The sequence below is a fragment of the Manis javanica genome, chromosome 1 (genome assembly GCF_040802235.1).
Source record: "Manis javanica isolate MJ-LG chromosome 1, MJ_LKY, whole genome shotgun sequence".
Lineage (NCBI taxonomy): Eukaryota > Metazoa > Chordata > Mammalia > Pholidota > Manidae > Manis > Manis javanica.
In genome coordinates, this window is record NC_133156.1 from 85692974 (window position 1) to 85706677 (window position 13704).

At 35.5% G+C, this 13704-nt stretch overlaps 1 protein-coding gene across 2 annotated transcripts in view; it reads left to right on the forward strand.

The window, feature by feature from the left end:
• Window positions 1-13704, forward strand: part of EDIL3 (EGF like repeats and discoidin domains 3) — a 388593-nt gene that overhangs the window by 284818 nt on the left and 90071 nt on the right. For both annotated transcript variants that reach the window (XM_036998533.2, XM_036998532.2), the window contains 3 exons: window positions 6002-6157; window positions 7460-7604; window positions 11609-11793. In XM_036998533.2, coding sequence (XP_036854428.2) covers window positions 6002-6157; window positions 7460-7604; window positions 11609-11793 — 486 coding nt within the window. The remainder of the gene's footprint in view (window positions 1-6001; window positions 6158-7459; window positions 7605-11608; window positions 11794-13704) is intronic.

Here is a 13704-nt window from a genome sequence, read left to right on the forward strand (position 1 = left end):
CCCTACTGATAGACATTTTAAATTGTTTGAAGTTGTGCTCTAATATGTATAGTGCTGCAGGGAACAACTTTGTACCTACCTCAATCTGCCTATGTGTCATTATATTTATTGGCTACATTCCTAGAATGAAATTACTAAGTTTCAGAAAATGTGTATTTGTCATTTTATTTCACCTCATTAAATTGTTCTTCATAAAAGACTACGTCATGTGTGCTCCCATCAAAAATGTACAGGCCTGCCTATTTCTTACACATTAGCTAATACAGTGTAATAATTTTTTTCTTTTGGCCAGTGTGAAAAGTGCAGTGTAATATCTTAGAGTAAATTTGATTTAATCTCTGTCATATGTAAGATCAGCAATCTTGTCTTATGTTTAAGATCCGTACATATCTCTTTTGATGTCAACTAATGAAATCCTTTGCCCATTTTTTTTCTAGTAGGTTGTTTGTGTTTTGCATGTTAATATGTAAGATCTCTTAATTTCTTTAAACAATTATTTTGCTATATGATATGATCTGGCAAATATCAATCCCAGTTTGTCATTTGTATTTTGACTTTGACTTTTATCCTAATGAAAGTTTTGATTCAACATAATAACATTTTTAAAACTAATGCCTTGTATGTCATGTTCATCTCTGAGATTATTTTTAATTCTGTATTTTCCTCTGGTCCTTTTGTGGTATCCTTTTTCCCTTCATGCAATTACTTGGAACTTACTCTGGGATAAGATGACAGATACTGACCTAAGTTTATCTATATAAGTTATCTTCTAAATTGCCCCACACTGTTATTGAATATTCTATCTTTTCTCTACCTATCTGAATATCACTTATTTCATTGTTCTTACATAGTGAGATTTAGCTATTGATTTTCTATTCTGTTTTATAGATCTTTCTGCCTTTACATGTGCCAATATCCCACAATTCTGATTATTTATATTATATTTTCAATTAATTGCTGAAATAGATTAATTACCTATGATGTGATATTAAGAAAACTTAGAGAACTTTTTCATTAACTTTTATTATTTGTTGCTTCTCTTGAGTTTTCAAAGTAATTTGTTATATTGTCTGCCAATATGGGCAATCTCTGAATCCCCTACTATCACCTGAGTTACTGCTCACAAGTTTATTGTTCAGCTCTGTCTCTTTGCTTGAAATCACTCCCACTGGAAACTGTATTTAGCTTAATTTTAAACTTGATTTAACTTAATTGTATTTTTCATTCTCAACATTTCCAATGGTTTCTTATTTATATACTTGTTCCTGTATTATGTTCAAAAACTTCTTTATCATTTTAGGAATTTAAAAGTTTTTTTTCTTAAGTCTTAACCTGTCAGTTCTACTAAATTAGTTATTTTTAGTATTAGTTCTGGCTTTTTAAAAATTATTATTGTTCTTCTCATTAGGGCGCTTACATTCCTCAGAATTTGTTATGAATAACTTGGCTAGGTGATGTTCCTGGAGGGGAAGGTGAGACCCAACCCCTGGCCTCAGCAACTCCAGGTGGACTGAGGTGGTGCGTGCAAAGCGGATGCCCATGACAGAATTACAATCTATACTCATCCCTATTTCTGTTCTCCCTGCAAAAGACCTTGTCTGCCCCAGACACTGCTGTTACCAAGATCTCCAGCCCTGTTTCTTGCCTCCTTAGTCCATAGACTAGGGATTTGAAGGACAGAGGGGGAAACACTCAGTGTTTTGTTATTTAATTTGTCTGTCACTTAGTGATTGCAGGCTCCCCTTTCCAGCCCAGCCCCCTTTCACCACTGCCCCCTCCTGGCAGTGGGCTGGAACTGGGTAATGAGGAAGGAAACAGACAAGCAAAATGAGAGAAATGGTACATCTAGAAAGCTTTTCCCAAGTCTGTCCCCTGTCATGGTCCCTTAGCCTTCCCTTACACAGATCCCAGACACACAAACCTAAACTAGACCTCAAAAGTCCCATTGCGCTGAGGGTTTCCCATGGGTTTTTTCTGTTAGAGTTTGATAAAACTCAGCACCTCCTCAGCGACTTTCTTGACCTAGAGCAGCTCCAGTGCTGGATTTAGGAGAGAGGACCAGTAGCCAATGCTAGTTGCTACCTTGTCAGGAACCCATTGAATTTCCCTTTTCTCCCATGTTGAAGCTAATGGTTATATTCACACACACACACACACACAGACACACACACACACACTAGCCCTCAATGTCTTATTAGTACATAGCTTTAAAAGTTGTTTTCAAAGTTCTTTTTATATGGTTATTACGATTATCAGCTCTTATAAGTACAGTACACCTCTCCAAATCCAAATCCCCTAGTATTAAGTTGTTAGGGGATAAAAATAAAAATAAATGTTCCTTTTCATTTAAAAAACAACCACAATAAAAAATAAAAATCAACCCTAAAATTAAATGTTCTAAGAGCTTTCTAGGTGCCAGGTGTTACTGTATTTTCACATATTATACTGTATAATCTTCACATGTAATAATTCTATTAAAATCCATTTTACAAGGAAGAAATTAAATAGAAGGATCCTTAGAAAAAGCGTCTAAGATAAAATCAGCGGGAAGTGGCAAGAGCCAGGGTTGAAACCATCAGTCCTTTTTTACTTTCTGCCTGGCCTTTGTGTGGCTTCTAGGCATTCTAGATCCAGATTATGTTTTTTAACATTTATAATATTTATGCAGGGGATACAATTGACTCAAAATACCTTAGAATGCACTTTTACTTTTTTTAAGGCCATACAATATATATACTACCCAACTACCGAGTGGAAGAATAATTTCTCTGAAACTAGATAAACAAATGAAAATCTTTTATTGCATATCCAGATATCCATCCAGCTCAGGGAGCGCTTCTGGAGCTCCTGATGCGATCCCCCGCAGTCCTTTAACATGGTGTCTGGGACGGTTCATACCGGCACAATAAAAGGCAACTCACCCTGTAGCCAATGTTATTTTACAAGAAGACCATAAAATGATGTTGGAATGTGATGAAAGGGGATTACTTGCAGCAAGTTTTGTGGTGGAGATGTTTTCTAAAATCATGCTGTAGTCTTCTCCTAAGGCTTAGTTTATTTCTCACAGCAAAATAGATTTCTGCTCTTAAGGTTGAGAATGACCCTGATGTTGAAACCTTTACCCTTTTATATTGCATTTCTTATTAACCAAGCTTAATAGTGCTAGATATATGAGAACTCAAAAATCTAAAACCTAGTAATTGTTAATAATCCCAGAACCTGTATTCTTTAAATCAGTGTTTGTTTTAATTTAATGGAAACAGCACTGATACTTAATTACAAATACCTACTGAAAGTAGATACAACTCAAGTTGGGTGCTAATTTACTCTCTGGAGTTCCAGCCCCCTAAGATATGTGTGCAGAGTGTATAAATATTAGTACAAATAGGAATCTTTTAAAACATCACTTCTAATGATTTAGAGAGAAACATGCACTCAACTTTTATTTTCTGACTGTTGTACTTCAGCAATTTAAACTTTAGAAAATTAGCTTACAGCTCATCTGCAGAGAAAATCTGGCCATCTGCAGGAGGTATAAACAAGATCATTGAAACAAGGTAAAAGATGATTGAGAATGGAATGTTCAGCAATATCAAGTGTAGAATTTGGTTTCCAAAAGTGGGAGGAACACAGTTCAGAGTGTCTGCTGTTTATGTTGTATGTATTAGAAAGATTTAGGCTATGAAGAATTCTCAGAATTAAAAAAAAGAAAAAGATTGCCATACATAAAATGCAGAAAGAATATTGCTTTTCCATAGCAATGTGCTAATTTAGCTAACATAATGAAATAAAGACTCTTTGGGAGGTTACCTATTCTAAATCCCACAGTAAAAATTACAGAATCAGTCTTTAAAGAACTAATTGAGTATAGAGAAAGTGAAAGTTTCCATGGCCACAATTCTCACCTGACCCTGCTCAGCTTGCCCACCGCACATGTGTGGGCAATACATTATTACTGACTGTATAGAGCGCTCCCCCCAGTGCTCTGGGCTGCACGGCTGCAGGACAGCAGAGGTTGGAGTGGTGGCAGTGCAGAAGACAGAAACTGAGACAGCTGCAGGGACAGAGAGGCCCGGAGGCAGAGACCAGCTAGCTGCATGCAGTGCCCTGAGGTGGATGGGATTCTAGTGCTTGACCTGCCACCGTGAGAGTAAAGTTGGGTATAAACCCTTTCACCCCAAGAATGTTCCACTGTCATTGTTTGGTCTTACCAAATGAAGAAGAACTGGCAAGACATTGAGAAAAACGTTAAGAGAAATAAGTAAAATTAATTCTCATGGGGGATATTCTCTTATTTGAGCCTCCAAACAAGAATAGGACATTAAATGTATTCACATCAGTAATTATTCTGAAATGAGAAAAGTAAGATTGTATGAGTCAGCTAAGTTAACATTGTTGGAGGAAAAAAAGGACCACAGAACCAGAATTTAAACACAAATGCTATTTCTAAGGTTTGTATTGCCAGAGTGACAAGGGGTGTGCTCACCAGTCAGAGCCTGGGGACTATCTCCCCACCAACCCCCAGCTCCTTAACTCATCTAAATTCCAGGTTTTCTTGATACCTCAGTAAGACTGAGAATTCCTGTGAATATCCATTGGGAAGGAAATTCAGAATGGAGAGGAAGGCAAACCTTGCCATGTCGGAGATTTTCAAAAGCCTAAAAGGCACTGACTACATGCAGGATTTAGGATTGCCCATAACACACTAACACATTTAAAACCTACAAATCAAGGGAAATGAAACATTGTAGGCCTTTCCATGAGCCATAGTGTTTGTCCAGGCATGGGAAAGCTTTAAGGATTGTTTTCATAGTTCCAGTTTTTAACTTTTTGAATATGTGACCTGAATGTGTGTGTATATATATATAACAGTGATTTATACGGGGCTGGCTTCTTCATGCACATCCTCTGTTGCTGCAGATGTTAACTTTCAGTCTCATGAAGAGCGAAAAACCTTAAACACTTACATGAACCTGAAGATATTCTGGTTTTTCTTTGTAAAATTGTCTCTGAATTACTAACTTAATGTTGTAATATAAGACATTTAAATTTTTCTAACTTGTAATTGGTGAAGAGAGGACCTTTATAGGAATTTGTCAAAAACATTGAAACTGAGTTTAAGACGTTACAGACATCATAAAGGTATTTTAAAGTGAATAACAATTTTAAATGTTTGCCAAATGTGAAGAAAATATCATTTTTACATTGTAGCATTTAATTATTACACATTAAGTGTCAAAAGGAGATCCCTATTAAAATATGAGAAGAAAAAATAAAGATTTTATGAGAGAACAATTACTCCTGCAGCAAACTATAGTAGGGTCATTTGGAATGGGGAGAAAATACCAGTTAGAGAACTCCATATGATGAAATGAAGAGAAAGTCATTTTTAGGTGACATGTCCTCTGTGACCTATAGCAGAGACTGTAGTATAAAGATCTGGAGATTAAAGATGCATTGGTTTGTGTTTGGTTTGGTTTTTTTTTTTTTTTGGTCATCATTGCTGCTTTTACCTTGACTTATTCTAAAACTCAAAGCTCTCCGAGATTTTCATGTTTTATTTTAAATTGGAAATTTGTGGAAGCCTAAAGCTGTTGAGACATATTAGCAATTTTATGGACATTAGAGTTTCAAAGTAATGTCACTGGGGTTCTTTTGACAAGATAATATTCCCATTTTTCAGTTTACTAAATAACAGCTCTGTGTCATAACCAACTAAATGCTCCCTATCATTGTATCTTTGGGGCACATTGGCCTTCTCAAAGTTTGTTCACAAATAACTACTTTACTCTCGAAGAGTATGCCAGTAGAGAGAGATTTTGAAGCTTACCTTAACTTATATTTAATACTCATCTGAAAATAAAACCACAGGAAAATTACTCACTTTTTGTATTATTTTAAATCCATCATAAAAAATAAAACATTGCATTTCAAAATCAATATTGTCAGTGTTGTTATCCTAAACTGTGAGGTTACCGTTAATTATGCCTTGTCTCCTCAGATAAATTTACAAAGAAAGATGAGAGTTACTGGTGTGATAACACAAGGAGCCAAGAGGATTGGAAGCCCAGAATATATAAAATCATACAAAATTGCCTATAGTAATGATGGAAAGACCTGGGCAATGTACAAAGTAAAAGGCACCAGTGAAGACATGGTAAGACTGACTTAACATAATTTAAAAGTAAAATCCTATTAGTAATTATTGATTACCACATGACTAGTGAGTCTTCAGCAAAAACTTTATGCTATTGAAAATAACTTGGTGATTTTTAAAAAAATTGGACTAGTTAGGTAAAGGGAATAAGGGGTTTTTCCAGGTTATAAATGTGCAGTGACTACTTCCCTAGATTTTACTTTTACTCATATTTATTTGACTACTTTCACACTTTCTCATATGTTACTGTAGCCTTGTGTATGACAATTTTATTTTAACAATAATCAGCTTTCAATTTAATTTTATTGCTTTGACAGATTGTCTCTTCCTTATTCATATTTCATAGATCGTAACTATTGTTTTTAAAAAGTTATTATATTTAAAGAAAGGCACCAAGTGACAGAAAAGATGTATATCTGTGTATACTTCATATTGGAAAAAAATTTTGTTCTCCAATAGAATAAAATATTTTCAATGAAATTAATATGAGTGTCTCCTTTGCCTTTTCACATGACATTCTCATTTTTATTAATTTTTCCTCAAATTTTTAAATTTTAAAACTCTCAATACTTTGGTGCAGCCCATTTAAAACTGAGTCATAAGACTGTAATAAATTTTATGAAAAACATTTTAAATTATCTTATTAAATGAATTTAAATAAATGTTTTTGATTACTAGTTATATGAAAGGTATGAAATTTAGGGAATTAAAAATAACACATTTAAGCACTTAATTTTTGAAGGGAAGCAAAGTTGTTCACTGGAGATACATGAATTTAAAATTATGAATCTCTTATGCAGTGATCTGGGACTGACTGATAAGGAAGTAATGTTGAGGAATCAGACCCTAAAATATCAAAGTTCTGATCATAGCACTAGAGACAGTGAGTGATCAAGAAGCACGAGACAACACTGTTTCCTACAAAAAAAAACCCAGTAAATACTAAGTAGCAAAATGAACAGATAGGCCCAGTTTAAGTTGAAACTTTTAAGATGCCCATTTTTCAAAATAATTGAGAAGTACTCCCCTGGCTCTGAAGGACTGGCGTTAAAATCAACAAGACCATCGTAGTAGAGTATAGATTATACCACAGACCACAGTGGTTTATAGCTTTAATTAGGATAGATTTTATATTTATTGCTGATGGTAAGGTGCTTGCTAAATGCTCCAGCCCCCACCCCCATACTATTTAATCCAACTATTGGAAGATTATGTTTGGAAGGATATAGGATCAATATATGAAATAAATAAAGAGGCTGTTGCAGTTAACACTTTTAGATTCTGTAATGTCTCTTTACACAGGTGTTCCGTGGAAATGTTGATAACAACACACCTTATGCTAACTCTTTCACACCACCCATTAAAGCTCAGTATGTAAGACTCTATCCCCAAGTTTGTCGAAGACATTGCACTTTGAGAATGGAACTTCTTGGATGTGAATTATCAGGTGAGTCTTTATATAATCTATATGTGTTATGTTCTTTAAAGAGAATAAAAATCACATTTATATGTAGTATGTTACTAACTTGCAATTTTCAACACCCATAGACATTCATTTCTGCTGCAAAATGCATAGTTCAGTGAGAAACAGTATGTGTGTGTGTGTGTGTGTGTTTGTGTGTAGAATGAACAAGTTCTAAAACATGCTACAAAATAGAATTAATGTAGAAGGAGCAATGTTATTTGAGTAGTCAAAGGAAATACAACAAATTCTCACTGGAAACTTTTGTCGAATTTAAATTGTGTCTCATTGTTTTCAGTAGTAACTATGATTTATGTTTAGTGACAAAATTCCAGTAAAAACTAGAATCTGCCTGACCTCATAAATTGCAGGTATATTTAGGCTATATGGCATAGAAATGTAAGCTTTATCTTTGTCCATCTACCATAAGAACTTGGGTTTTTTTTGTTTCTTTTTGTTTAGGTTTTATGAAACATGTAAATTTATCATTCCTCCCAAGGAGACAATACTTCAATACCAAATTGCTGCTATAAATTCATTCTTGGGTCATTCTTATCTAGCACTCTGCTTATTGTACAGTGGTTATCCAGCTCAAAGATAATCTATCAAAGGACTCAGGCTTAAATAATTCTTGTCTTCCAGGAGTATTAGTACCAGATATAAAGATGAAGAGTTAGACTGTGGATTTCACAGTCTTTCAATATAACTAGATTCTGAACCAAACAGAAAATCTTGTCTAGTATTTCACTGTGTTATATTTTTGGCAATTGTTCTTACATTTCTAGCATCAACTATTACAAGCTGTCTTTGCCATCATGGCCTGAAATTATTTTCTTCAAACCACTGTGTTGTGAAGACACTAAATATTCATGTGTGCTCCACTTTTAAGTATAACCTCCAAATATGAAAGAGTTTTATCAAACTTAGAATAATACTAAAGTATGCACTTTAACCTCTAATCTAACTTCTTGAAATGAATAAGAAGTTCTCAGTTGTCCCTTTGCAGGGATGTGTCCTCCTATTTTTAACTAAGTAGTAGTATTTTAAGAATCACATTTTCATATTATATGTGGACATTTTTATGAAACAGCCAACATACATCTCCAAATGGGGACGCTTTCCTTATTTTGGTATTTTGAACTGGCTTATTGGCTACCAGAAATCTCAGCAGAATTATTGCTGTCCAGAGTTTAAATCGCATGTCACTATATCATCACAGGCCAGTGTCATCCCAAAGTCATTCATCATAAAGCAATCAAGAGGAAGTCACAATATGATAAGGTTTGCGGCAGGCCTCAGTGTTTAGTTGCTTAACATCACCTTCCCCAATTTTTCAGTCATTTGATTCATGAGGGTCAGTCTCTCTTACACAGCAGGTACATCCCTAAGGTATGAATACATTGTACCTTCAAATTTTTGACAAGAAGTTACACCTGACATTTTACGGATTTTACATTCTCAGAACAAAGCCATACCCCATCCTCCAACCCAACAAATTGATTTTGAACTTGCATGCAGAGAATAATCTCTCTTGATGGATGCTTTTAAAAGCTAGATCACCTCACTCTAGGAATAACTAGTTGTGTTGTTAATTTTTCATTTTGTTCAGGTGCTGTCCACACTGGTCAAGGAGCTAATTAATTTATACATATGCCATCATATGGATGAGAAGGGAAATTTGCGGTGTGAGGCAAATTGGCAGAGAGGTTAGCTATAACACTTGGAAATAAACAGTAATATAATGTACTAAACTGTTTCCCACAATCCAGTGCAACACTGTAAAGCCCAACGCTGCCTTATTGTAGCCAATAAACTGTTATAAGGTCTCTCAGCCTGCCTTAAAGATCAGCAGTTAATCTTCTGCTAGGCACTTAAAAGGAAAATTCCCTATGTTCTCTGATAGAGATATGACTCAAGATGCTTAAAATGAAATGGATCATGACTATAATCAAGGGAGGAATCATCATTCATTCATTCTTTGAACAAATTATTCAGCACTTGCCTTGGGATAAGTACTAGACAACAGAGTGGGTATGAAATGAATTCTGTGACTATGCACAAATCATCAAAGTAAAGGCATCCCTTTTCCGTCCAATATTACAAAAGGAGAAAAACAACTCCCTTTCCTTTTCACTTGTATCTCTTCTGCAAACCAAGCAGTTTTACAAAGACTGCAGTAGCAAGATTGGGGCTAGGGGGTGGAGCAGAGGTAGTAATAGAAGAACAAGTTAGAAATCTGTAACACAATGCATGTTACCTTATAACTGACTGAAGAGAAATGGCATGTCATCAAGACTTTAGAACTTTCTAGAATCTTTGAGGTTTGTCATTACATTTTTCTCCTCCAGAATTTATATTTAGATTTAGAGCTATTGTGATCATAGGACTTACAGTATAGGGCTCCTGCCCCTGAAACCCAACAAGACTGTGTGAAGACACACAATTGGCTAGCCCTCCATGTCAGGTTTTGTCTTGTTTGGATAAAATAGGCATGTTCTAGAAGGTGGAGGTGAAAGCAAACATGGGGGAACCTTAAGAAGAAAGAAATGATCTGGATTGACTAGGAGAGAAAGCCTTTAATTGTAGTTAGGGATTGTTTATCAATGAAGAGTTCTAAAACCCCTTTCTTAGAGCCTGCACTTAAAATAGCATAGTTTTAGCAACTGCAACCAGTCATAGTATATTCTGTAGCAATTGCTGATATGCTGATTTGGGGACTTAATGTTCTATCTGTTGGAATGAGCTTTATAGAAGTAATAAAAATAGCTGACATTTACTGAATGCTAGCTATGTGCTAGCATGTTTTTTATATTAACCAATTTCTTAGAATGTTTCTTATCACCATTTTACTGATGGGGAAACTGAGGCACAAAGTGGCTAAATAATGAGTGCAAAGCCACACAGCTAGTAAGTGGGGGAACAAGTGGAGTATGAGGAGAAGGCATTGATTGGAGCAGTCTCCTTTATATTCACTTTCTTGATTATCAAACTTACCGTGTATGTTCCTTGGCTAAAATGTTACAGTTTTACCTATGGAAGACTCAACCACTGGCTAATATGATAATAGAATCATGCTTCCTGTTACAAGCTTTGTGAATTCACAGTTGAAATTCAAGATCAGAAAATTGTACATACATATACAGAACACACACACACACAATTTTTCAAGGACACACAAACCTAAATTTTGTACCATGTTAGATCTGAAAATATATGCAGTAGATTTGAGAATCTTCCAAAACTATTCAATACTAGAAGTTACTGAGTAAGATTGAAACATAAGAACTTATAACAAAAGCCTTCCCAGTAATTGTTTTTGCTAGTATTAACTAATTTTCTTCTGTTACCTTACTTGTTCATTAAATTCTACACTTGCACAATGCTTGGCATATGGTATACATTGGATCAATTTTGGCTCCCCTACCTCCAGAAAAGCTATGTGGTGCTTTATCAGTGATAATGATTAACAGACGTTTCTTGTAAAACAATGCTGTCCAGTTAGAATATACCTTTGGAGCAGTTTGTGAAAAAGACTTTGTATGGAGTGCATTTTCATTTGCAGTATTACGGAAACAAATAAAAGAAAAGAAAATATACTTTCTGAGAAATATTCCTTTTGTAAAACACAATGAAACTGTTGAAAACCAGGGAACAGGCATCAGGCTATCAGTAATGAGACAAGAGAGAGCATTTCAACATTGTTTTCATTTCACAGTACCATCTATCACAGAAAAGTAGTTTGAATTGTCTGTCTGGTTTTCAATTTTTCTAAAATGTATTCAGACAAAATTACCTGAATTGGCTATCTTGTTTTTCAATTTTGTTCCAGATTTATTTCTGATGATAGCCTTTTTTGAATTTAGATGCTCTCTCTTTGGGGCAGTGAATAGCATTATGCTTAATCTTCTCTCGCCTATCCAAAATGAACACAGAAAGCTTACAGAGTGATGAATTATTTTTCTCATGGAACCCTTCTCATTGTCTTTCAGGCTGTTCTGAGCCACTGGGGATGAAATCAGGACACATACAAGATCATCAGATCACTGCCTCCAGCGTCTTCAGAACTCTCAACATGGACATGTTCACATGGGAACCGAGGAAAGCGCGGCTGGACAAGCAGGGCAAAGTGAATGCTTGGACCTCCGGCCACAATGACCAGTCACAATGGTTACAGGTAATGTTTACAAAAACTGCCTCATCAGCCATTGCTCCTCTTCCTTACAAGATTTCCTATTGGTTAGGTGAATCTCAGAATTATTACCTTCATACAAACTTAAATGTGCCTTTCTCTTTGGCTTGACTAAATTGGTAAAACAAAATTTCTTATGAAGCCATGTCTGTGTGCTGTTTGTACTCTGAGGTTGATTTACAGATGCGACTGTCAGACTGATGCAGCAGATCGTACCAGATCACCCTACGGGCCAGTTCAATCGATTATGAGAGCATTTGCATTTTAGCTCCCATCTCTTGTAATGCTTCGTGTTACAGCAGAAATCCTAACTGCCTTGATATTCTGCCGCTGGCCTGCAGATTGTTCACATAGAATCATGACTCATGACTTGCTAGCTCCTTACCTGTGGTTGCTAAGCGATGGAGCGATTTGATTACATTCTTGTAAGAGCTTTTAGAAGGAAAGCTTAGACACTGCAGTCTGTTTATCACTTGCAAATGAAGTAAGGTTACAGGCAGGCCTTTTTAAAAACGATCTTCTTGAAATGCACTTATTTGTGAAGTATTTTAAAATAGACACAAATTTGTTAATGTCTTTTGTGGCAAAGAAAAGTTAGACAGCTTAATTCCATAATGAGGTCATTTTATTTGAAAGAAAGTTCTTCTCTTACTGATTTTTATGCAGTATCAAAACTGCATGTGAGTTTCAAAACTGTGGTAACTCTATTTGTGGAAGCCATGAAAACAGTTATAATAGCACATGTCACTCCTCATCAAACCAAATGAAACATCTGGCCATATCTGAAACTATTCTCACTAAATCATCTGAAATTTCCTAAAGTCTCAATGTTTTCTTCATTTACTCTCACTTTTCTCTATTCTCAGTTAAAAATATACATATTTTTCATTACTTTCTTTTAGCATTCTATCTGGATCTTCACTGATCTGAAGCTCTTTCCATTATCTACCCCACATTATGGATAGTTCGTACGTCTTTCTCCTTGTACTACTCTATGAGCTGTTTAAAGATACAGAAAAACGAAATGTAAAATGTATTTATCATCCCAGAACTCAGCTGGATGTCTTTGTTCTACCCATAGCAGTAGCTACTAAATTAAATCATTCATTTACCAGATGTTTATTTGTGGTACATAACACAACTAATAGTGATGACACACTGGTCATGATCTTAAGATTATTACCTTTTTTCATAAACCAGGCCTTTTAGTGGGTTTGCATCCATCCTTCTAACTGACGTGGCTCAGTGTCCTCCAGGCCACCTTTCCTCTGCCTGTCAATTTTCTGCCAACCTCACTTTCACCAGCTCCACCCACTCACATTAACCAATTTAGCAAGTATTGGTTATTTCAACGACTGACAAAAGGATTCATCTACACTAAAATAATTTCATTTCTCACTATTCCCATTGCCACGTCTGTGATCTAGACTAACACCCTCTTCCACCTGGGTTTTTGCAGAAGCCTCCTAACCAACTTTCCTGTTTCTGGATTCATCCTCTAAGAATGTTTCCCAAATTGTAACCAGTGCGGTTTCTTTTTCTAAATGCAAATATGAGTCTCTTACTCCTTTTTTTAAACAATTCAATTGCTCCCTATCATCCTCAGAATAAAGTACAGATTCCTTAATATAAGCTGAAAAGCCTTTGCATGATTTGGCTCCATTTCATCTCTTACCACACTCCTCTAAATTTGCTTCAGTTTCTCAGACCAAATAACATTCCCTTATAAATATCTTCTTCCTAGAAGAAAAGAATGGAAAACACACTCCTACCCACAGAAACTCCAACCTTCTGCTATTTAAAACTTTCAGCCACAATTTGGATGCGCTTTCCTCTGGGAAGGCTTTGCTACCAGTTCCATCCCACCCCAAATCTGGCTGAAGTTCTCTCCTGGAT